At 39.8% G+C, this 27,081-nt stretch overlaps 1 protein-coding gene across 1 annotated transcript in view; it reads left to right on the top strand.

Moving 5' to 3' along the window:
* The window catches only part of ME1 (malic enzyme 1), a 318,849-nt gene that overhangs the window by 242,139 nt on the left and 49,629 nt on the right, over nt 1-27,081 (top strand). Inside the window, exon 7 of the mRNA XM_075202703.1 lies at nt 17,062-17,171. Coding sequence (XP_075058804.1) covers nt 17,062-17,171 — 110 coding nt within the window. The remainder of the gene's footprint in view (nt 1-17,061; nt 17,172-27,081) is intronic.

The following is a 27,081-nucleotide window of genomic DNA, read 5'->3' as shown; positions in this document are numbered from 1 at the left end:
ATGATGACGGAAGGCAGTGTGATAAGAGGGCCCAGTGTGATGAAAAGTGGCCCATTGTGATGAAAAGGGGCCAAGTATGATGAAGGGGGAGGTGTGATGAAGAGGGAGCAGTATAAAAAGGAGCCCAGTGTGATAAAGAGGGAGCAGTGTGATGAAGATGGTGTAGTGTATTGAAGGGGGAGCAGAGTGGTGAATAGGGCCCTGTGTCATAATGGGGCAGACATAACTGTTATTTGTTGCTCTCACTGTTCTGATTTTATAGTTATATAGTGTTCTACTTAAAAGAAAGCAAAGAACAGACCTGACCGACTTGTATCCTAAAACACATTAATTTTCAAGACACACAGTAGTAGGGCACACTGCTGTGACTGGAGAGGGAGAGGGGCTAGGATTAATCTATAAACCCCCCCCCCCCCCCTCAAGAAGAAAAGTCTAGAACCGCCCCTGAGCTCACCTTGGTTTCACTTATTCTAATTTGTGTTTTGGGAATCAGAGCCCTCCCCTTAGATTGCTGCATATTTTGAAAATGGAGATTCAGAAAGGTTTTAATTGTGACACCCTGAGATGCCTTGACATCAGTAGGGGAGTTCATCCCAATATAGATATATTGGACCTGATTCATCAAGGAAGGCAAAGCGAACACAATTTGCATTTTTTTCAAAATGGACAGAAATTGTACACATGCACACCCATATTCAAGTGCAAGCGGATCTGAAGAAACGTTTCTATTTGAATATATTGGTATAAATATGCTCTGGTTATACGGCACTTGCCGTATAGAGACAGGCACCACACAATACAGGATATGGACATGCATATGTGCAATATTAAGTCACATCAGAATGCACAGAAAAAATATTAAATACATTAACAACTGTTAATACTATATTCATTGATACATTTTAAAATATATTTGTTTTACCATTTTTTGTAACATGCAAAACATACAGCAGTATGTTATTAATGTCTACTGTACATAAAAATGCATTTTTACAATTGCTCTTAATTGAAAACACATGTTGTGGCATGCATACGTACCCGTCACGTTATCACTATCAATCGGCACTTACACCTACCCTGTAGCTGATGCAAGTAATACAGCTAAAACACAAGTACCTGAGAAATGCCCAGAGCTTGAATTAGATGAATCTGAATGCGCTCGACCTTGGCACGCCCTTACTGTACATTGCCTGCGCGCCCCGTCTCCTTCCTGTCCCAGTCTTCAAATTGTAGGAAGTGTCATTTGCGTTGGAACTTGAATTGCATGCACTTGCATTCACTGGTGTAAAGTATGTTTCTGAGCCCGCACAGAGCAATTTTATGCAAAATGCAGCACATAATTGGACTTATGTTCTTTAATGAATCAGGCCAATTGTGCACACAATTCTCCTACTTCTGTATACATGGACACATACTGATTTACGGTATATATTGTTTGTTTCAGAGAACCTGATAACATTTTAGTTATACATACATAGTGGTCTTGCACTTGACTTCCACTCTTTCAAACGATTTTATTCACTAATGCACATATTTCATTAATTTAAAGGAGCGCACCTTGGTTTTACATATCCAGTGATGCCTCACAATGGAAATCAATTCCTATTTTCATGATTTTTATATACTTCAACAAATGTTATCTACTTACTTTTTCTTGAATGTCCTTATACAAATTACCCATCCAGCAGCTTTCCCCACATGTAGTTCAGACCAACCCAGGGAGTCACTTTGTCCTGAGTGGGCATGGCCATAGTCAGTGACACCACCGGGACCCTGCAGATTTACCCCGACCATGGGTAAGCCCATACACTTAGAAAAATAGAAAACCTCACTACACTCATCACTGTCTAACTCAGCTATGAAGAGACATGAAAGACAACAAAGATGTCACACTATGTACTTTTCGGGGTGTCAGCTTTTGATCCTGATTAAGGATTAACACATTCATTAGGGCTGTCATGGAATCTGAGGAGAAATATTATTATCTTAGATGACTAGTGATATTGGGGTGTGCAAACAAAAGGGTATATTTCAAAGCTTTTAGCACATTATTATCATTATTTAGGTTATAGAGCATATTAAGCTTCTCACAGGACTCACATAAAACAGACACATACAAGGTAGACAAAATAAATGCCTACATGAAAACAAAGGGTATGAAGGACCCTGCTCATCAGAGCTTACATTCTAAGTGGAAGAGGGCACAGCTGAAACAAGAGGAGCAAATGTGGCTCAGAGTGGAGATTGGGACAGTTGTGAGGGTGGATTAGTGTGAATAGTGTTAATGAGGATAAGGTCACCTCTAAAAAAGAGATGGGTTTTCAAAGAGCATCTAAAGGTTGGAAGGCTGTGGGAAAGTCTGATTGAGCGTTGTAGGGAATTCCATAAGTGGGGAGCAGCTTGCATGTGTCTCTTCTCTCGCTAGTTATTAAACCTGTCACTGAATGCTGAACACAGCCACAGTAGCTAAACAAATGAGTCCACACACATCATCCACCTAAAAGTTGGCTTCACACAGGCAACAATTCTTGCTGAGTCAATTCACCAAAGTAAACAGCATCAAGAAAATGATCCCCTGCAATATATATTTTTGCTCAACTACCGTGTCAGTAATTGAGATGGAAACCCAGCATTATGTACACCCGTACATGATAGTTGCCATGAGTTGGCACTCACCAATTCAATTATTGCAGTTGTCCAATATGGCCTTGCTAATATCAACAACATCAAAATAAAAATACCATTTGTTATCCTCTGAATAAATGTTAAAGATAACAGAAATGTCAAAGTGAAAGAATTTAGCTATGCTTTTTCATAAACTGTCTACTGCACACAACTAGTAGTATAGAATTTGCCTGGTGTTATTCCAAATATACGTCCCAGCAGACAGCATATTTTCAATATTTTGCAGTCAGACAATCTAAAGGGAAACCAGCATGGAAAATCTATTTCTCACAGACCAGTATCAAATGTTAGAGAAAATGGGTAGATTCTGTTCATTTTCCACTGGTTGTATTTAAATCACATGGCATCTGCTTAACCAAGCGTTTTCTGTCATCATAAACTAAAGGCATTCAGCGCACTAGAATTATAACTATTTAAAATAATTTATGTGTGTCTCATTGTAGACTGAAAGTCCTCAGGAGCATGGACCCTTTTACCTTTCAAATTAGTTTGTATTTATATCTGACTGTTGTGTCTGATTTTCCACCCACTAGTTCTACATTTTGAACATTATTTGCTATTTTGAACAGAATGTTAATAGCAGAAATTGTACACAATATTGGAGTCTATTTATCAGCTATAAGACTATTTTTTTTATATTACTACTTATTGCAGCGATACAAAAATCCCCTATTGACTCTCCAATCTCAATGAGGTGATTCTATCTTGGAGCGGTAAGGGTGAACTCTTCGGTTTACAGAGCCAGTATCAGGAGATATGCACATGTGTAATCTAGCTAGCCAGTCTGGGGCGGGCTGGCCCGGGGGGCAGGGAGGCAGCGGCCCACCGGGCTGCTCAGTCAGACCGCTATGAGGGCTGGGGGGTAGGCCGGCCGGCCACCCCCCGGATGCAATATACCATATTTTCACCGGCGGCCGCATCTAATGATATGAGATGTGGCCGCGTCAGCGCACAGGCGGCCGCATCACATGACAAGCGATGCGGCCGCGTCATCAATGATGCGGCCGCGTCATCAATGATGCGGCCGCATCCCGTGTCATGTGATGCGGCCGCCTGTGTGCCCCCCGGGCTTCCCTCTCCCAGCCCGCGCCTGTAGCCAGTTCACACATTCCCAGCCATAATTTTTTGCCCTTTAATAAATACATCCCTTAGAATGTTCGTATATGGAAAACACAAGTTTCCAGTGTATATTTATCTTTCTCTAGGACAGTGGTTCCCAAACTCAGTCCTCAAGTACCTCTAACAGTACAAGTTTTCCATAATTCCTTGCTGGAGCACAGGTGTATTCATTACTGACTGGCACATTATATTTATACCACCTGTGGATCTGTTATAATGGGTCAGTCAGTAATGAATACACCTGTTCTCCAGTAAGAAGATATGGAAAACATACACTGTTAGGGGTACCCGAAGACTGAGTTTGGGAATTACTGCTCTATTAGTATAAACCTTGCTACATGTCAGAGATGTGTTAGGGTGATTGATTGTCTGATGTTGTTTTACCCAGCCATTGAAATGTATTAACTGGTAATATTTCAAAGAACAGCAGTCATTTACATAACAGCTCCAGTTGAACTGCTTTTATAGTAAAGCCCATTCTAGTCACAAATATACAATTTAGAAAGCATTCTAGTGACCACTATACAGCACAATGACCATTCTTGTGACAACTACACTATGCAGAGCGCATTGTGGTGGCCAAGGTACTATGCACAGCCTGTTGGTGATACAATTTAGGTGAAACATAGCACTGCAGATAGCATTATTCACACTCTCAATTAACCCTGGTTATTATGACAACCTCTGGAACTTCCTCACCCACAAGTGGGAGAAATTTGATCCCTAGTCTCATGAAATTCAGGGCCAGGGTATTAAATTCAGTACTTGCAATAAGGATTCTGCTTTTAGTGGATCAAAGATATAGATTCTATATCCTGTCAGTTTCCAGCCTTCTGGGAACAAGTGGAGATAACAATGATTTTTATATCACCATAAAAAATATCAGTACATGTAACACCGCAATGTTAGTTAAACAGCATGAGGAAGATATCACTGGTGGTAACCCCTGATGTATAAGTGAAGTACCCTTTGGTAAATATGTCCTTTAGTGAGCTGAAAGGAACCCAGGTCATCATCATCATCATTTCATCATCATCATTTATTTATATAGCGCCAGCAAACTCCGTAGCGCTTTACAATTGGGAACAAGCATTGATAAGACAATACTGGGTAATACATATAGGCAGAGAGGTAAGAGAACCCTGCTCGCACGCTTACAATCTATAGGACAATGGGAGCTAGAAACACAAGGGCATGTGCTACATTATATTGCACAATGGACCAGCTAGAACGCAACATCATCTTCACATACAGGGATGAGTCCAAAAGAACACTTGTATCCTGAATACACATACAAAGTTGTGTCTATTGGTTTGCTGTCTGGTGTACCACAGGATCCACATCCAGAGTTGTCCATGCTGAAGAAAGAAGTTCTATGGCTGTAAATAAGGACTTCTTTGTCTTAGTAGAACCAGATTAGGTCTTTTACAGCACCCTTAGCATTAGGACATGTATTAATACACATTAATATAGATACACACAGTAGTTAAAATGGGAATTTAGAAGATTATGGAAAATGTAAGTGAATGAATCTTGAAAGTTTTACAATGAAGGCAGTAAGAGAAGCGACGGTATGGCATATCACCGTATACCAGCTAGTTTCAATCACTGGATACACACATAAAGTGCTTAATCGATTAAAAAAGTCATAAGTAGCCACCCATCAATAGTTTGCAGGTTATAGTGTTCAGTATACTTTATGGCACATGAGAACATCGATCGGCCACAAGGGATACCTGGAACTAGAAAATATTGAAAATAGGTATAAACAGAGACACTGAGCCATATTCCTTGTTTGTCTTAATTTTGTTATTCTCCATGTGAAGCTATACTCATTCTGTCTGTTACTTTGTTAGTACCCCTGCAGTACTTACAACCTTTTCTATTAACTAATGTATTAAATAATTCTATATTTGAACATATTTAAAACCAATATGTTTCTGATATACCTAGATATATATATATATATATATATATATATATATATATATATATATATACACATATATATATATATATATATATATATATATATATATATATATATATATATAAATACATAGCATTCTAAAAGTATGTCCACCTCCTCCTCTTAGTCGTGGTTTCCTGCAACTAAGAGGAGTAAGTGGCCATATTGTTGGGACAGGTGTAGTAGAGGTCCCAGGCACTGGATGCGTGGCGAGAGGAGGGTACACAGCAGGTGCCACAGGAGGCACGTTTGTGACCCATTAAGGAGTATTCAGACTGTGTTCCCAGCAGCATCAGCTGGTATGTAACTTACTGGAATTAAAACACATTGATGACCCCTAATAGACTGTGCAGGAGTGTGAGGAGTTGATAGAGCACTAACATCTGTTGAAGCAGCGTGCAGGAGAAGACTGGTGTTCATTTGTGAATATTCTTGCAATCGATATGCTTATTGTACTGAAGGAAGAGAGGATTATAAGTTTATTTTTCTTCATGTTTGAACTGAGATGGCCTGGTGCCCAATATTGCTTGTACTGAACCAGGCACTTTTATCTACCCACATAGTAGTGGGTTAAACATCCATGTGACCCTTCATACTAAAGTAACTGAGTACAGTAAAGGCTTGTTTGCCGGAACTAAAGTCAATACAGACCTGAATGCAGACCCAGATCTGCCTTTTACAGCCGCATTATTTACACCAGCCTAGAGACTTGTGCAAATACATGCTGATGTTGATGACGATTACAAGCATTCAGGGCTGCCAAGAAGAATTCAGGGCCCGGGTACAACAAATTCATGGGGCCCCCCTCATAGTGAAGTAAGCCCCAAAAATTTTTTGCGCCGCCTTACGGCGGCGCAAAAAAAATTAGGTGTATGGTCATATATTCAGGGGCGTGGCTAGCCAAACGGCAGTGCAAAAATTTTGGGAGGTGTGGTCATGCATTTGGGGGCGTGGCAAACGTGCCATTGGGGCGTGGCTAACATAAAAACCACTAGGCTCTCAATTCGCCGGAGCGTCACATATGTTCAAGCACTCCTGACTTTCAGGACATCTACCACCACAGGGTAGTATACAAACAATGCAGTGTGTACACAAACAGTTCAGTCTTGGCCTACACCTTACATTGGACACAACATTCACCAAAAATTGGTATTGTCCCTACTAGAATCACAACATTTCACACACTGTGCTGCTCTCTCCTACCTGTTCTTCTCACTTTCTCCACCTGTGGCTGCTGGTTTCTTTAGTTGTGGCTTGTCCGGATCCAGAAATGTTGAAGGACCTATTTTGAAAAAAAAATGGCTACATTTAGAAAATTACAGCCAGCCCCAGCGTTAAATCAATAGCACCCACGATTAATAATTAGGCCTTCCTCCAGCCCCAACATTAAAATAATACTATTCACATTTAATAAATAAACCTATTTCCCTTCCTGCAAACAGCCCCAGCAATACCTATTTCCCGCAACCATCACTGCCATTAAATAATTCATAGTCACATTTAATAAATAGACCTCATTCTCCCTAAACTCACCCCAAGATTCAATAGCCCCCAAACCACCCCATCTTAAATTAATAGTCCCTACTATTAAATTGCCTCACCATCACCCTACAAACAAAATAGCGCCCATTAATTAGCTGCCACCTACCTCACACACACTACATTGCAACAAGCCCCCTGTGCCATTACACACACAATACTGTGCCCCTTCATCACAACTACACTGTACCCCCTTATGCTCACACTGCGACCTCCATGCTGCTTTTCCCCCTTCTTTTTTACTTTGTGCCTCTCTCCCACTTTTTTTCCTCCTCTGTTCCTCTCTCCCACTTTTTTTTATTCCTCTGTGGCTCTCTCCTTTTTTTCCTCCTCTGTTCCTCTCTCCCACTTTTTTTTTTTATTCCCCTGTGGCTCTCTCCTTTTTTTCCTCCTCTGTTCCTCTCTCCCACTTTTTTGTTTATTCCCCTGTGGCTCTCTCCTTTTTTTCCTCCTCTGTTCCTCTCTCCCACTTTTTTGTTTATTCCCCTGTGGCTCTCTCCTTTTTTTCCTCCTCTGTTCCTCTCTCCCACTTTTTTGTTTATTCCCCTGTGGCTCTCTCCTTTTTTTCCCCTCCTCTGTTCCTCTTTCCCCAATTTTTTTTTATTCCTCTGTGGCTCTCTCCTTTTTTTCCTCCTCTGTTTCTCTGTCCCCTTTCTTTATAGTACTGTCCCTCTCTGTTTTCCTCCCCTTGCCTCTCCGTTTCTTTACTTACCTTTTGTCAACTTCTTTCTTTTCTTTTCTGCTCTTCTGTCTCCTCTTCTGTCTTCTTTCTTCCTGCTGGCTGCGGCGCTCCTCACTGACTGACAGGCGTGACTTGATGACGTCACGCCCGGCAGTCAGTGTGAATGGAGGAGAGGAAGGACACGGCGCCGCGCGATCACGTGAGTATTTTTTAATTTATTCTTCCTCCCAGCTCCCAAGAAACCCAAGACCCCCCCTCCCCCCCCCCCCTCCCCCCCCCCCCCCCGCGGGGAAAAAAAAATTAAAAAGTTAAAAAAAAAAACGCAAGACAGAAAAATTAAAAAAAATTTTTTTAATTAGCAGCGAGGGCCCGGCCCGGGCCCCCTGGCATGGCCGGGCCCGGGTAAACTGTACCCGCTCCCCCCCCCTCTCGGCGGCCCTGCAAGCATTAGCTAAATGCTTCTGATTGGATTTTTGCAGTTTCATCGCTGAATCTACTGGGTACTTTCTTCATTGATCATTTCTGAGTTATATGATTTTGTGTCTGTATTTAATTTTAAACACCAAAATTCTTATTTTAATTCCCTACACAAGGAATCTGCTGTATTATATGAAGCCTAATGTGTTTTCCCTATGAAAACAAAAGTTTGCAAAGTTGTATTGCCCTTACGATCTGGTCGTGTGTATGTGGGTGTAGGAACGCCTGACATAATCCTGGTGCATATGTTACAGATGGAGAGCTGGATGCAGCTTGATACGGCCAACTCAGCATGTGGACTGTAATACATTATTTTGCGTATTTTGTGGTTGTAAAACACATTTTACGTTCAACTGTGCATCAGGCCAATAGCTTATCAGCTGTAATTGCAAAAAGTCTTCGTTAATAAACAAAAAACATTTAAAATCTGAAAGAACCCCAGTTGTTTAATGTCTTTATAAATGTGAGTGTAGAAGTTAGTTGTCTGCGTTACATAGCATTACTCCACCACTTTATATAAATGTGTGAGCACAACCCCCTTTCATTTAAAACTACAGATTTGGAAAATCTGGAGGTTCCATGTTTTTGCACAGTTGCCAGCAGTATGACAAAAGTCTGTAAAGATTAACAATTGATATGAGTAAAGGAAATACATGGGATGTGTTTTCTAAAGTAAAACATATGTTAATTAAAGTAAAAACAGTCTTACTAAATATAAAATACTGTCTTGTTGTTATTCTCATAGCACACAGCTCTCAGATAGACAACCATTTTTTCCTGCATTGCTTAGTGAAATTAATTTATACACTGACAAAACCATTTAACAGCGTAGCAGAACCATTTCTTGCTGCAGGCTTTTACAGTTAGTGTTACCAATTGGTACAATGTCTCTCTTGTTAAATTTGTATGAAGACATGACAATGGAAATGTATCCTGAAATGTATACATGCCATAATGTTTTCTGTAATTTTTCTTTATTTTTATCTTTAAAGTACTATAATTCATGCTTTATTGTGTGCATAGTTTATTGTCATGTGAATATACACTGGGGTTATGAGTTCAATTCCCGACCATGGCCTTATCTGTGTGGAGTTTGTATGTTCTCCCCGTGTTTGCGTGGCTTTCCTCCGGTTGCTCCGGTTTCCTCCCACACTCCATAAACATTCTAGTAGGTTAATTGGCTGCTATCAAATTGACCCTAGTCTCTCTCTCTTTCTGTGTGTGTCTGTTAGGGAATTTAGACTGTAAGCCCCAATGGGGCAGGGACTGATGTGAATGAGTTCTCTGTACAGCGCTGCGGAATTAGTGCCACTATATAAATAAATGATGATGATGATGATATATACACCATAATTGCTTACTCTCCTGGAATTTTCAGAGGCTCTCAAATTTTGGGGAGTCCTGTCAGACTTTTGGAAGAGATGCAGGGGGATGCAGGCCTTAACAGCGCAAATCATGTCATTAAGCCCTGACACGAAATGCCGCAAATCGCAACCAGGGGGTGGGGCTACAGTGATCCAATTGCACCACCACACCCCGTCCCACCCTTGCCACCTATCCTTCCACTCAAATCTCCCAGAGGAGAGGTGCTACAAGTTGGCAAGTATGCTATACATATGTAAGAACATATTTGCTTACTACTAATGAACAAAACAATAGGAACACTTGGAAGTAGGGAACCCAATAGGCAGCACCATTACTTCACTGTTTATGAGAACATTCTGAATAAAAGTGTATCTTCATAATAATAATAATAATATTAATACACTAAATAATTGCCATAATAATAGGTATTTCTGGCTGATGATAAACAAGTACATACTACTCTAAGTCCCTCTTTTTTGAGTCTCTTTGCTTTGGTGCCTAAATCCTCCCGTTCTCTTTCTCTCTATTATGTTGTAAACCTATGTATAGACCCATACAATACATATAATACTTATTCTAAATAATTTAGCATAGGACTACATGCATATTAATCTTAATAATTAACAGTAGCAGAGGAAAAAGAGTGTAAGAGAACAAAAACATAGAAAAAGAACAGGAAATTAAATTAGTTCATTTCTGAGGATCTTGATACACTTTCTAAATTAGAGCCAGAATCTTTATGTCTAAAGTTCTCTTTAGCTCCAGAAATATCTGTCTGGCCATATTTACTTTGGCATCTTAAGTGCACAAATTAATATATTTCATGTTTCATTGAATACTGGGATTCCAGTAAGAATTCATCAAAAATAGAACATTCCTTCCAGTAAATTGGACATAAAGGAAAAATGTTTTCTTCTTAAATCACTCTAGAAAATCATTTGTTTTTAGAATTTGTACTATTTTAACTAAATATTCATTGTTAGTGCTAGCCCACAGGTATAGTTCACATTATCAAGTTTAGCTTGCCATTAGATGGCAAGGCCCATATCAAAAGAGCAATGCCCATTTCAGGGGCAAACACTGGATTCGTAGAGGGGGGTTCACACACTACGCCATTGGTGGGCGTGACCAGCAGGTATAGGGGCATGTCTTTAATATTAGACAGTGCTTGGCTGCTCTCCAACTCTTCCTATCCCTATAATATACATGGGCAATGCTGCAAACACTACTGTTAGGTGCACGCAACTCTCCCTTTTTAAGCAGAGCCGTGTGAAGCGGGGGCAGGGTCCAGCCACCTCAATTATACAGTGCCCCAGGCTCGGAGGGAGTTTCCAGGCACTAGGAACCCCCACCCCCCTCGGTTTGCCTATGCATTTAAAAAGAAGTAGTTGTTTCTGAGCTTACCTGGCCGACACATATTATACACATGGGTATGGTTGATTTTCATATGGTCAAGCAGTGTTGAAATCCAGCTCTAATTTACAGTAATGTACAATAAGCTACTCATATTTAGCTTTCGCAGGTAATCATTAATAAAAAATATCTCTTTCCATTCAATGCTAGAAATCCAGACCTGCCTACACCCTGTAGTACTACCCCTGAAGGTGACACTAACCTGATAATGTATTGCACGGGTTTAGTTGTCTGAGTTGCACCTACTTAAGTGAAAATACTGTCTAAGTCAATGATGACAGGAACCTATGCTTCATTCCCTGTTGAGCTTTCAGGGTGACATGTAGGGGAAATATACTCCCATTGGGATAGAGTGCTGCCACGAAGACAAGCATTACCACCTAATTACCAATGGTGCTTATGTGGCTAGAGCAAGCACATCTACCTGCAGCCTTACTCAGTTATGCACGTTTATACCCATGGCTGAACCCAGAGGGCCTATCAGAACTATATATGAAAAGGGTAATGAATGGTGAACTATCATATGAAAATTTTCGGGAATCATCCTATTTTAATAAACAACTGCACAGTACATCTACTGCAAGTCTGCATGCTAATGATCCTTTAAGTTGATTATTGCATATTCTGATGGCTAGGTGTGGCTGGTCCCCATCCAATTGGGTTGCACATGCTGTTTTACTATATTGCTAGTGCCATGCGCCTTGTGTATGTCAAAATATGTGAAATATCAATGTATTTATGTACTGTAAAAATGTAAGTCTAAAATGAGTAAAAAGTTAAAAGCACTAACCTGGTGGTTTAGGTTTAGAGGGTGATCTGATGATGTACTCTCACTTCTCCAGTCCCAAATCCCATCTCTGCTGGTGGTCCAGTCAGAAGGCAGTGTCAGCAGAATTCTAATAAATCCTGTGGGAATGAGGTTCAGGGGGAGGGGGGGGGGACTGGCAAATCTGACAACCAGTGATATCCCCCATATACCATGGTGAACGATTGGTGTGGCAGAATAAGCCCATCCCGTCACACTAGGTAACAATGCAGAACCCGGTTATGTTGACTGGGGACCGCACTCAGATACACTCCCCATTGGTGCCCTTTGCCCCTCCCTTGACTTCCAGAGTCCACTGCCCTGCTATTTACAGCTTTGGGATATGTCTGTAATTTGTTAATGGCAGCCTTTAGTGCCATATTGCTCATTTCTAGGAATAGCACTGGGAACTATCATTTGCATCTAGTGTACAGCTCCCAAAGCCAGTTTTATCAAAAAGGAGCCTGGTGGAGATAGCAGATTGAATCTGTAAATATTAGTAACCCTTAGAAATAAGAGTCTGGCAGTAAATATTTGGCAGGTGTTTGTGGGATCATGGGAAATCAGATATTCCTATTCTAACTCACCAGTGCAGATATAAAATCTGTCTTTACTACCAGTGATTGCCTTAACATGTTATACAGGTACTTCTAGTCTATAGCTATAAAGGGGATTAATGATTTCTGTCATAAACTTGTGTTGAGAAAGTTAAAGATCCTAACGCTATTCTTTTATTATTACCTAACAGCTGATAAATGTTACAAAACATGGTGAATATATGAACTTCATGTTTTATAGAGGTGCGTCTGGCGATCTTACTGCATCACTTTGACATGAACCTCACATCACTACCATGTGCTGCTGAGGGAACCTACTACTTCCACTATAATTCTCTCAGTCTACAAGTTCCCATTTGACTCATTTGCTCTCACTACACCATAAGACTGGTACTGAAACATACAGTCCTGCTCTCACTTTCACAGTCACACAGTGAACAAGTCAATACACAATCCCATAATATCCACACACTCATATCCTGAAATACTCTGTATTGCTCTGAACATTCTGATAATCTGTTTTTAAAAAAAGTGTTCTTTGACCCCAGTCAACACACACAAAAAAATGTCCAACTAGCAGATCAGTTGTTATTTGTGACCTCATGAGGTCCACAATCTCTATTGGGGGATTAGGAATGAATGTTTACAGTGCATTAGTTATTCAGCTGATTTAAATTTGCAGACTGTCAGTTAAGTTGTAGATTTTCCAACAACAAATATGCTGGCAATGAAACGCCACTCATTTTTGTCACTGTTGACCAGGAATCTCTAACCCGTCTTTGACAAAAGGACCATCCACACTACAGGGTATAAGATTTGTGTCTGCTTATATATTTTACTTTATAATAGTTTTCTTTACTCTTGAGAAACCTGTTTTTATAGTTTAACTCAACAATTCACTGGATTGTTATCCATTTAATAAGAGAATTCCAACAATGGGTGGATTTAAAATCCAACCACAAAATGCTTAATAATCAAAGCATTAGTAACCTCTTTGTCTGTAGAGGGGGTTACAAAGAAAAAAAGGATTGTTTTTCAATGGGGGGGGGGGGGGAGGGATTGTGTTAGAACAACGCTGTTATGTAGCATAAAGCTGGCTGTAAACATATTTTGAATTGTCCAGAGCTTTTTTAAACAAAGAACTATTCACATTTATTAAAATGAGACCTTAGAAGATCATATGTAACTCATCCATCTGTACATATGCAACAATTATACACATAGTATAGTATATACACACTATATTCAGATTTTCTGAAGCAACCTCATAACTAAACCTTGTAGAATGATTTAAGGGAAAATACTGGATTTTCACATGCGTCCACTCCCTACATCCTGATATGCAGAAAGGAGGCAGCGTCAGTAATGGACAAAGCAATAAAACCAGTCCCGCCCCATGCTGGTTAATTGGTCAGGAAGAGTGTAATAAATACACTAAATATCAGTTATAATAGTAGATTTGATGCGCCGTATTTTGTCTTATAGTAGAATGTTTATCTTAATGAGTTCCACATTTTCTTGTACAATAGACCTACAATACAAAGGTAGACTAAAGTATCAGTTATGTATATTATACAGTGTTATATACAATTGTGTCCTGCAAAATATTTAAATTTACACATGAACATATCACACTTTTGCAATGTATTGAGAAACGTATTTTAAGAGAGCAAGGAAAGAGTAGGCAGTCCTGAGGCCACATGTTATTTCTTTAGTATATATATATATATATATATATATATATATGGGGGTTGAGCACACTCAGTCCAACCCATGTGTCTTTCATGCCGCTTCACCCACTTGTCTAAGTGCCCATCCATATATGTCCTGACCCTTCTTGGTGTCAGAGCTGCAGAAACCTGTGTAGAAGAAAGGGAGATTTTATATCCTCCCTTCTTCTGGGCTCGATGGGAGAAAATGTTGGCACACCGGGGAGCAAGGAAGCCATACATTTTAATTATCTCTGACTTTTGCTATACTCAGTGGTCCTTACAGCTGAGGCAAGTGGCTGGCCATAGGACAGATATGGGGGTAGAGAGATGATTAGAAAAGTGGGCAAAGTGAAGTGGAGAGAAAACCACAGGAGCCTGGGCAAGCATGTCCTCTAAAAAATATAGGACTATATATGACTGATGGTATACTTAACTATTATTATAAATGAGTTGGGACTAAGGGCTAATCTATAATATAAATGTCTAGTGGCGTGTATTAGTCTGTCTGTGTGTGTGTGGAAAAAATAAAACCAAGCTGCAGCGCCACCTGCTGGGCGGAATTATACACTGACCTACTAAATTCTTAGTGTGTGTGGAAAAAAAAAATCAGAAAGGGCTGAAATTTGGTATACTAAGATGTTTTTAATTTGTTAATTGTTAAAAGTGTTTATAAAGATTAAAAAAAAATATATATTTATTTCTTGAAGGAGAAGTGACAGTTGGGAGTGGTTGTTGGTTGCCGGGGGTGACAGTGGGGAGTGGTTGGTGGTTGAGGCCTGGGCTATGGCCCAAATGCATGACAAGAACCTTTATAACACCTTAAGTAGCTTGATTTGACTAGAATGCATGAGTATCATGCACGGGTTAACTTATATTATATATGGCTGGTATCATAAAAGGCAGGGAATCAAAGGCGGTTAATTATATATGGCTGGGGGGAACACAAATGAATGTATGATAAATGCCTGGATGCCAAAGCTGTTAGAAATGATTTATAAAGTTATTATAAATGGCTGGTGGGCATAAGTGGCTAGTATTATAAATGGCTTGGGTACATACCTGGAAGATGTAATAAATGGCTGGCGAGGGGCAACAGCTAGCCCTGCTATGTAGGCATACATTTCACAATAATTTGGCCCCAGATTGAGGGTTATATTATTTATTTCATATGTATATAGACCTTCAAATACATAGCCTTCAGTGATTTAAACACGTTTAGTTTTTTCTGTGGCTAGTGTCAATGTCACAGTATTTACATGCAGGTCTCCACCCAAATTAACAGGATACGTGGGTATAAGTTTCTAAACTCATTTTGTACTCAAATGGATCATGGAATTTCTATTAAGGCTTGTTCAACCTTTAGGCCACAAGAGTGTCCTGCTTTTTAATTTCACAATTGTGGGAGAATTAAGCTGCTTTTATTTTTTGGCCTTCATCACAGAATATTTGTAATAATGTTAATTTTACCGTTTTGGAGATCATATTGTTGCTTTATAAAGGAACTATAATTATGATAATAATGAATATAGCCTAAAGCAATGTTAATCTACATTAGTGTCCCCCTTCTCCTTTTGACTATTATAAGGTTTTTAGATTAATGTTAATAATTTAATTTGGTAGACTTAATATTTTCTTGTGCTAGGGCCTGATTCATTAAGGATCTTAAATGAAGAGGTATCTCATTTTAGTCTCCTGGACAAAACCATTTTAGAATGGAAGGGGTGCAAACTAGTTTTCTGTTTTGCACATAAGTTAAATACTCACTGTTTTTTCATGTAGCACACAAATACTTGATAGTTTATTTGTACACTGAAATTTAAAGTTGATATTTGTGTGCTACATAAAAAAACAGTCAATATTTAACTTATGTGCAAAACAGAAAACTAGTTTGCACCCCTTGCATTGTAACATGGTTTTGTCCAGGAGACTGAGATAAGATACCTCTTCATTTAAGCTCCTTAATGAATCAGGCCCCTAATTGTCTCACAAAAGGTAAATCTGGTACCAGCTTGCAGTATTAGCCACCACTGACTATGCTCGCAACTATCTGCATTGCCACTGCCGCTGATACTAAAACTGCATGTGACCCACCTTCAAGTTTTGCCCTGGGAGCCACTTTGTCTACAAACTGCCCTAAATACCATAAATGCCATAACAGGCTCATTAATATCTATAGTAGATCATAATTCATATGCAATCTGGCTGGACCAATATGCAGTATGTAGATTTAACCTCATGTGTCTGACTCCCATTAGCCTATAGATTGTAAGCTTGTGAGTAGGGAACTCTCATCTCTTTGTCTGTTTTACCTAGTATTGTTTATTACTGTTTATCCCCAATTGTAAAGCACTGTGTAATCTGCTAGCGCTATATAAATAAATAATAATGATGATGATGGTGATGATGATGATATGAAAGTCTACAGCAACCAGAAGTTTGCTACCATCCGCATCTTGCTCATCAGACTGATAAAAAGATAATGCAGCAAATTGGGTTGCAACTATATATTATAATAATCATGAAGCTATTTGACTTCCTTTCAATTATCTGTTTCTGTTTATCCAGTATAATAATCTAAACGGAGTCTGCTCATGGTGTGGATCACCATAGATAATCACTGCAGTTATGTAGCCTTTTAATTCACAATTAAAGAAATGCAAGTTGTCTTACTGAGAGCGTTATTCCCACCAGCCATTCCTCATGAGTTCTGTTCCTGAAGGTGTTGTTTTGTCTTTCAGATACGGCATGAACTGCCTTATCCAGTTTGAAGATTTTGCCAATGCCAATGCGTTCCGTCTGCTGAACAAATACCGCAATCAGTACTGCACATTCAATGATGACATCCAAGGTAGTTACAATACTTTTATTACTGCACCATCTCCTGCCAGCACATGCAGTGCTGGCAGGAGATCTAATACCGTAGATGTAAGAAAATAAATAAATAAGCAAGACCAATGATTTCTCCTTTTTAGGAATGAATTCAGTTTCAGTCAGAGATGTTAGTGTGTATTCAACATTCAAGTTGGCAGTGCTAGAGATAATCTTTAGACATTAACCGTCCAGACCATACCACATGCCTTTCAGACTCCACATATGCACATTAGACCTTGCTCCATGTCCCTTACATGCACATGAGACCTCATCATGTACCCATCAGACCTCCCCACATGCCCCTTATATGATCATCAGCCCTTACCACATGCCCTTTACATGCCAGACTTCCCCACATGCCCCTTACATGCCCATCAGACCTCCCCCACTTGTCTCTTACACTTCCTCCACATGACTGACATGAAGCTGGAGCCTGCAGAGGAAGGAGATAGAGCACACTGCACTCCCTTCTCCTCTGGTATTCTGGTATGATGGGGGACCTCACAACAGTGTGCATAGGAGGTCACATGACGTGGAGGCTGCTGCTCCCATTCAGTCGCATTCAGTTCATTAACAAAGCAAAGAATTAGTGAGATTGGCGTCTGCAGGTTTCCCGCCACTGGATTATAACATTCACAGTAGCATTAGAATACAGGAATATGAGTGAAAAGAGATACAAATGACCCATTCAGAGGAATGAATTTAAAACATACATAGAAACTTAAACTACATGTTACTAATACAAAAAGAGTGAAGTGAGTCAGGCACCCAAATAATTAAATATGCAACAGGACATTTAGAAAACACTGGATACAGAGGGTGTTTCTAAAACTATGAAACTCTGGACATCTCAAGAGCGCATGGAAAGAGGCTCATGCTCCAAAGGTTTTCAAGTGCATTGTACTCCATCACAAAATCCTAATGAGGATGATCTAAATACACCCATGGGATGTATCATATGGAATATTTGGGACCTTAGGTGTTCTGGCCAAGGTGTTTTTCCATAATATGGAGCACAATGCCTAAAATCTTCTAAATTATAATTCAAAAGTATCCCAGTCTTTCCACACATTGCCTCTGGCATCCGTCTTCTCATTAACAGCGTCCCCCATAATAACTGCAGGAGGAGACACTCTGTGTAAGAAAATCAACAAACAGCATTAATTGTTGTTATTCTTTTCCTTTCTGTTTTTTTATAACATGTCAGGTAACAGGTTTCCAGATATATCTCATAACTGTATTTTTATTATGAAATACATTTTTTGGTTATATATCATTTTACATAGCATTGCTGATAAAGTTTAAAAGTACATTAGCATGTTACTATTATACTAGGCATCTCTATTAACAACATGTTACCATTTTTTGTGTTGCAATCACTTGTTCTTTGCTTACAACTGGTTAATTAAAGTACACAGTACTTGAATCATTCAAACTAAGTGATTCCACCTCTTCTTTGTGGTTTTATTGACTATCCCTGGAATAGTATGTACTGATTGCCAGTGGCAGTGAAATTCCATAATAAACCTGATGTTTCTCATGTATCTTCCTATAAAACGTGTGTTGGATAAATTAAAACCAGAAATATTCCTTTTAGGACTTGTTTCAGAACCCCACCTTTCATTTCAGGGAATTATCTGGATCATGGTATTTTTCCAAAACATGTTCGTGTCAAGAACAAAGCTTCTGACTACACTAAGAGCGGCATATTCTTTGTGTAGTTAGATTTTATAGTTTAATGTGTCTTTTATGGTGTTTTATGTGGATAGATGATAGCATTGTTGAATAGCTGGTCACGGTTGCAACAATATCTGCTATATGGCTATATGTATCGGGGAAAAATTTATAGTGACAAATGTGTCATATTGTCTCAAAATATCTTATGGAGAAAGTAAAATATTTTATATTAAATAGTGAATAAATCCCTATGCTGCTACAACTGCAAGTTAAAAAGTGTGTGATGTCAAATGTTGGCATAATTATAAATGTTTATTCCTCTATATTTACGGCTTAGGGCAGGGGTAGGCAACCTGCGGCTCTCCAGGTGTTGTGAAACTACAAATCCCAGCATGCCTTGCCACCTATCTGCTGGTTATCTACTGGCAAAGCATGCTGGGACTTGTAGTTTCACAACACCTGGAGAGCCGCAGGTTGCCTACCCCTGGCTTAGGGGGTTGGAAGCTTTTCAAAAGACCAGGAGCACAACTCGATAAAACCAAGTATGCACTTGCTATAAAATGATAACTCACGCTAATAAAAGATAACATTTTTGCTTTCTTGAAGCAATATTGATGTTAGAGTCACATAATAGTTTACATACGCCAAATAAGTTACTGTAAATTAATAAGAAAATAAAAATAAGCCAGGGCGCTGGTCATCATACTCTGAAGCACCCATTTTCATAGCCATTGACAGAGCATTCCATTTTTAAAATGTAACATTTTTTTATATAACATTTCATAGATTTGCCTTATTTATTTTAAGTATACATTTTATTTTATTATTTTAATCCTATATTTTTATTAGTCAAAGCAAATAATCATAACAATGCTAATAGACTGATAACAAACCAGGAGAGACCTTTAAAGAGGCCTAAGTAGAACATTGAGATAACTTTGAGAACATTTCAATACGTTTATAAATATCAGCTCCAAATTTGACACAAGTTTTATAATGGTGGGAAACTAAGACAAGACACAAACAGGGAACGGGGAGATAGGGGGGTGCAAGAGGAGTAAGCGGAGGAGCAAATACAAGGCATATATTGTAAGCTTCTAGGAACTATAGATTCATTTTTACTATTGTGCATCAGTGCGCAGGTTGTCAGTTAGGAGACAGGCTGAGAGAGAACATTCATTATAGAAGAAAAGGGGAAAAAGGTTCAATTAGTTATCCTGGGAGTAAGTGCTGTGTGGGAGTATACCCTAATAGGGGTGTAGGTAGGATTGACTTTCCCTAAATAACCATGGAGTCAAGACCTGCCAAAAACATACCTGCTATCATGGAGATAGTATGTTATTTTCTCCATGGCTGTAACATGCCAGATACAGTGTGGGGAAATCACCCTTACTTGGGATGGTGGTTATGTTCAATTCATTCAACTAATTCTGGCAAACTATATCCAAAATAAGGCTTTATTACAACATCACAACACCATAAGAGGATCAAAAGGTACAGGTTAAATGGTAGTATGTACCCTCCATCAGCCTCTTGCATTCAGTAACTATCTCAGTATCCTTCAGAGTCCTTTCCTCCCGCAGTATTACCGCTACTGTTTGATAGATACTCCTGGGGGAGATAAGAAGTGTTGAACTTGGATAAAATCAAATGGCCTTAATGTCTGCCTGGAAGACTTTTGTTGGTTGTCTGCCATGGAACGCCATTGGCCTTGTTTGGCAAAATCCACAGGGTACCTAATACCTGTCTGAACCCAGGTGTAGAATCAATGACTCCCAGATGGGAGTTATGGGGAGAAATTAACCTTCTAGTATGTTTTTGGAATGTGGGAGGAAACCGGAGCACCTGGAGGAAACCAACACAAACATGAGGAGAACATACAAACGCCACACAGATAAGGTAATGTGATAGAGTGGAATAGATAGGGATATGTTTCACAGTTGTTTATTCAGACTATCAAAGTATTATAGTGCTATAATACATAAACAGTGTTACAAAATTCCATGCAAAAAAAAAGCTGCTCCCCATCTATACACCATAGAAGAGTGTTTCCTATGAGATATACTCATAGTATAACAGCCTGGAGGAATTTAAATACAAATGACTCACTGTAGGGTAACATTATTTAGCTTTGTTGCATATGCAAATGTGTATTTGATGGCATATAATCGCTTACCTGTGAAAAATATGTTTTTTTTGTTCTATTAGTAATTTTTGAAGTAATATCACAATCCCCACATTGTTGAACTTTTTTTCCATCACAGTGTTTGTTCATTCCAACCATTTCATATGACTTTTCCATCTATTTTATCTCAGGTTTTGAATTTCATATATACTTGCATGTCACTTCATCCTGTGTGTGTATAACCTGCCAATCTGTTTCCTATTCCTAACACAATATTTTTTCACTAGAGATTTTCTGCTTTAAGCTTGAAAGAATAGTGTTAGCTGCTGGTAGGAAACTCCTTGGTTTCCATTACCTGCTATAAACTGATGGAATGTTTTTAAGGGGAAAAGAATTCTAAAACCCAGATGTATAATATTGTATATTGTAATATTGTGTTGGCATAGTGTGGTAAGGTAAGTCAAGTATTTTTATTATTTTGTTCCAATGAGGGCAAATCCTAAACACATGTAACACCCCCTCACTTCAGATCTGAGAAGAGTGTTGCAGATATGTGGTGTATGTGTGTATCTCCTCAGTTACTTTTCTCAGGGAACTATTTATCAAAGTTTTCCCCCCTGTTAACAGTTTTCGGGGATTAACCGCTAAATAGCTATGTATCATTGTAGCATCGCAGCAAATATATCAGAATATCTGCTGTTTTGCATCTCTTATCATTTTTCTGAGCACTCCCCATAACAGTGTATGGGGAGTGCTCAGTAACGCTATGTACCAATGACCAAAATTAAGTTTTCAATCATGTTAATGTACGCCAACTCAAGCTGGCCTACATTAACATAACTGAAAACTTTCACTAAAAACAGCTCTGCTCCGAAGAGCAGAGCTGCACAGCACATGTGTGGAGGGATGAGGTGATCCCTTCCTGTCACATGACTCACCTTCTTTCAGTCCAGGATCTCTGTGCACATGTCCAAAGTTTTCGGTCGGCGCATGCGCACTAACATAAAATCGAGGAGTAGATCAACGCAGCTTTCTGCGGCTGAGAAGAGGCTGCGATAAGAAGGTGAATCACTTCTCAGGGACAGCAGGTTATCTGCACTTTTCTTGATAAATACAAGGAAACTTTCAATCCTTATCAAGGAGATAAGGATTGAAAAGTTTCAATACAAAAAACGATCCTTGATAAATAGGCCCCATTATGACCTAGTGACTCCACCTGAATCTTCTTTCAGACTTGTAGCGATGTGGATAGTGGACTCTACCACCAGGGACCACTCAGGAGAGTCCTTGTACCTGACACAAGCAGCACATTGGGCACTCACACACAGACTCGTAGGTTTCTATAAAAACCACCTTGGCACATTTATTAAAGAGCATGAAGGTAGATTATGGTGGGTAGGAACTGGATAAGAGGTGGGTAGCAGCCACAAACAAGTAAACATAAAGCTCACGTGGGCTGGGCAACCTTTTGGCCCCAACCCCCCCCCCCATAGATGAGCAGCAAAAGGGTTGTGTGTCTGGTGCGCAGCAGCACCACCGGGGGGGGGGGGGGGGTGTAGACAAAGTGTTGCAGTGTGTGGTTAACATGGGGCATGGCTGCACCTCTTAAGACATGACATATTATGTTTTAAAACAGTGTTGCTCTCACCTACCTGTTATTGCAGCTTTTACAACCTTGTACAGGATTTTTGTATGGATCCTGGAATGCTGGGACCAGTTTGGAAAATACATAGGTACATGAAATATGGAAAACCGAGCAATAAGAACACGCGCTACATAACACAGGTCACGCAGTATATAATACATACATTATAATAAAACATTAGATTTATCTCACCCTCCTAGACACATCGCACCACCCCCAGAACATCACGCTATCCTGCAGACACATCACGGCACCCCCCAGATACATCATGCCACCCCCCAGCCACATCTTGACACCTCCAAACCACATGCCACCCTCCCAGTCACATTGCAGCACCCTCCAGGCACATTATAACCTGCCCCCCAGCCCTATATAGTTATCTATGCTGTGCTGGTTCTGCAGACATCAGAGAGGAAACATCCTGCAGAGTGAGCAGGGAAGCTCTTAGTCTTGCAATATTTAGTGCACCTTAGCTTGCTCTGCATGCTGTTGTGCAATGTGTGATGTCACACACTGTCAGGGAACTGGGATCAGCTCTCTCCCACTAACCCCCCCTCCGCGGGTGCATGCATGCATAAACCACCCAATGGAGGAAAATAAAATTTTAAACAAATTACTAGGCTGCTTCAAGAGGATGCCTAGGGGGCTAATCTGGTTCCCCCCATCTCAGCACCCCTGCACGTGGGGGACCAGACTCTATAAAGACACTGGTGTTCCTGTGATTTCTAAGAAGTAACCATCATGCAAGCTGGGATCCATGAGGTAGAAGGGCAATCCTATGTCTCCAGCAGGGTATTCCATAAAGCTTGGAGTTCCATGTTGAAAGCAGCTGTGTGATGGATGCCATCAAGGTCAGTTAAATGGAACAGAGAAGGACAGCCCCATCAATGCAAGGCTCCAGATTTAATGTCTGACCATTCTAAACAGACAGCAAGTAATGAGTTAATATGCAAAAACGATTCTAAGCATATGACATGAATTGCATGGCCGATTACATTTTTATATTGCAGGATATATTGGCGATAAATGATTTCAGCATGATGAGCTCTTGCTGCTTAATACATGTAAATGTTATAATTAGGGGCTAATGATGTCATGGTGCCCAAGTTGTAGCTTCCAGATGTGTGATCACTCATCTTTTCTTAGCTTAAACCATTTCTCCACTGTGCAATTTACTTGATTTTGGGTGGGGAACCACAATCCTGTAATAGCTTACATGTAGTTACAGATGTAAATGAGATGAAATGATCTTTACTAATGTTTATGATTTATATTGTAATCACATAGCACTGTATTAAAGAAAAAATAGAACATTTTGAATATGTTGAGAAAACTATGGGATGCGTAGAATGTTGATGTATATTTTTGTGATTCATGTTTTGTAATTTGGGCCGGTAAATAGGCCCATATTTGTGGAAAGTCTACATAGTATGAGCCTAGGGTGGTAGAATTGCAGGTATGACAGCTGCCTTTTGATTCCTTATCTCATCACTTTTTTTTCCTTATGTATACCTACCATCATAAAATGAATCCCTTACATTACTGGCAGAATACATTTATTTATTTTAGTTACATGCTTTGTGGAATGTGGTGGAGTTGGGCCATAGAGAATCATTGAAGAGGTGGTTGGGAAGATGGCACAACAAAAGATGGCCCGAGGGACCAAAACATGTAAATCTGGGCCTTCTGATAAACTCACTAAACTCATACCCCATCTGTCTCTCTCTAGTCTTCAAATCTTTAAACATTATCTGAAAACCCATGTTTTTAGTAGAGCTTACCCTACACCCAAATACAATACCGACACTAAAGTACCTTCACAACTGTCCCAATCTCCACTCTGAGCCACACTCATTACTCCTATTTCGGCTGTGCTCTGTCATGAGCAAGGGTCCTGCCTGCGTTTATATTGTCTACCCATGCTTGCTGATTCTCCTGGAAATAGAGGGATAGTCTCCCGGACTCCTGGGAGAGTCTCTCAATCACCCTGGCCTGGGTCAGAAATGGGTGTCAGATCAGAAATGCCCCCTGTGGTGCGATGACAGAATGTGTGTCATCACTCCACAACCCTTAAACAGACTTCCTCAGTGTGTCGACTAGCAACCCCCCATGTGACCATGAGAGACTCCCAACTGTGCGATTGGCTGACAGGACAGTAGAGCTTGAACTGAAAACGTAGCAGAAGAGCTAAATCGGAGGAGCAGGTAAGTAAAAGACTCAGAAATGTGAAGAGAATCAACAGGGATGGAAGAGACAGGCCAGGGGAATAATGGGGAGTAGAAGCAGTGAATGGGAAAAACAAGGGTGTCAAGAAACATTTCTCACGATTTAATGCACTTTTTAATCCTTGGCCAGTCTAAGTATATACACCAGAACATCGGTGTATTATGTGTATTATTATTTTATGGTATTAGGTACATTTTGCCCTTGCAATATTGTATATATTAGAAATAGAAAGAATATTGCCATATTGTGTGAAAATAACAGGACAGCAGAAGTCATTTTGCTTGTGTTAGCTAAGGTAATTACCATTTGTCTCAAATGCCTATTGTTGTGGGGTGTGGCATAGACCTTGTTTTGTAATCAGAACAATATCCGAATAACTTGACATAGCTAGCTGGTCGCCCATGTTAAATAGCTAGGTCAACAGGTAATCTGAGAGGTAATTAGGTTAGAACGTCTAGATGATATACAATGTGCCTCCACAGTAATGTACTGGCTGAAATATCATTGGGAAATGTATTAATATGTATCAATATAAATGTTCTTGTATTAAAATATATCACAGACTCAGATTGTGTAATGTTGCAGATAACATGTGTCAAATGTCTTGTTGTTTCACGCAAGCATGAAGTGGCATACCTTATTGTTATATTGTAACCCTTTGTTTAGTGTATTCAGCCAAATAGCCAATTGAGTTAAGCCATTCCATTGTATCATCAAGGTAACAAAGACTGTATGTCTAACAGCTAAAGTGTCCACTGAGAGACCACTGCTGTGAGGAGAAGGATTGAGACATTTGATTCTACTCCTTGTGTATACAGCCAAGAATATAAGGAGAGCAGAATGCCAAGAGAGCTATTCTAGCTTGGAGGATCCTGGTGTACAAGACATCAGCAAAAAGGACTCTGGTCCAGGCATTGTGGTGCCACTGGAGGAAACCCTGCAAGGACAGGGTCTGTGTGAGCCAGTAACCCAGGCAGGGCGACACCGTGACTGTCTAGCTAATCGGTAGTGGTAATATTGCGGCAGGATAAGACTCTGAAAGAGACTGAGTTTATGACTTTGGAGTGCTGACTGCAAGAGGCTGCTGAAGGATACATGCTGCCATTTACCCTGTATCTTGTGAACGTCTTGTGATGTTGTGCTGTCGTAATAAAGCCTTATTTTGGATATATTCTGGTCTACCCGAGTGAGTTGAATCCCACAGATAATAACTGCCATCCCAGCTAAGGGTGGTATCCTCACAAAGGGGATAAGTAAAAACAAGCAGTAGGGGGCAAAAGAGAGTATAAAAAGTGCAGGTGGAGCCAGCCATAAGCAGGGGAACAGAAAGCGAGAAGAGATAAAAGAGGGCTATGGAGGAATCTGTAAAGAGGGATCAGAAGGATAATAAGAGAAAAATGAAAGGAGTAATATGTATCCAATCTGTATTATCAAATTTGTCAGTTAACGAAATATATGTAGCCCTATCTCCTCTACTTTTCTCTTATCTGTAACCTCCTAACTTGTTAAACTGTTAAAATGAAATAGAAATATTTTATAAAAAAGGAGTAATACTTGGGACAACAGAGGGAATAATAGTGAGGGTTAAAGAGAACAACAGCAGTGGAAAAACAAAGTAAAGGGAGAGTAAGGAGAGAGAGAGCAGAGTTTACAGGAATTAGTATGTGTACACCTGCATTAAACAATTGAAAGAACAGGAGACCCAAAAGACACACGAGCATAACAAGACAGATACATTATATGACAAAAAGAACAGAATAATATGAAGTAGTCAAAATGCAGAGGTTTTTTTTTGTTTTGTTTTCAAGCAGGGAACAAGGAAGTAGGGCAGGAAGAAAGGTCAAGTATGACAGGATTGGAGAGGGGATCCTAAACGAGGGGAAGGAAAACAGGAGGCAGAGAGTCAATGATCACATATGTCTTAGAATGGGAGATTTGTGAAGCTGAAACCAGAGGGATTAAGTCACATTGAATTGTGTCAGTAAGGAGGGCAGTAATGTATTCCATGGACAATAAGTGCCATAATCTATTCACCAATTCTGGTCTTGAAGGGGAGATGGCCTTTTTCCAAACCCGAACTATCAGCAGCATGCAAGCATGCCTAACACAGAGTATCAGTTGGTTAGTGGGTTTACTTACTGTTGGGACGGGATTGTTAAGTAAAAAGATAAGGGGGTCCTTGGGTATGTGGGCTTCAGTCAGTTGATTGAGTAT

This window comes from Mixophyes fleayi, chromosome 3 (assembly GCF_038048845.1).
Source record: "Mixophyes fleayi isolate aMixFle1 chromosome 3, aMixFle1.hap1, whole genome shotgun sequence".
In the NCBI taxonomy this organism is placed as follows: domain Eukaryota; kingdom Metazoa; phylum Chordata; class Amphibia; order Anura; family Limnodynastidae; genus Mixophyes; species Mixophyes fleayi.
This window is presented reverse-complemented; position numbering and strand designations above follow the sequence as displayed.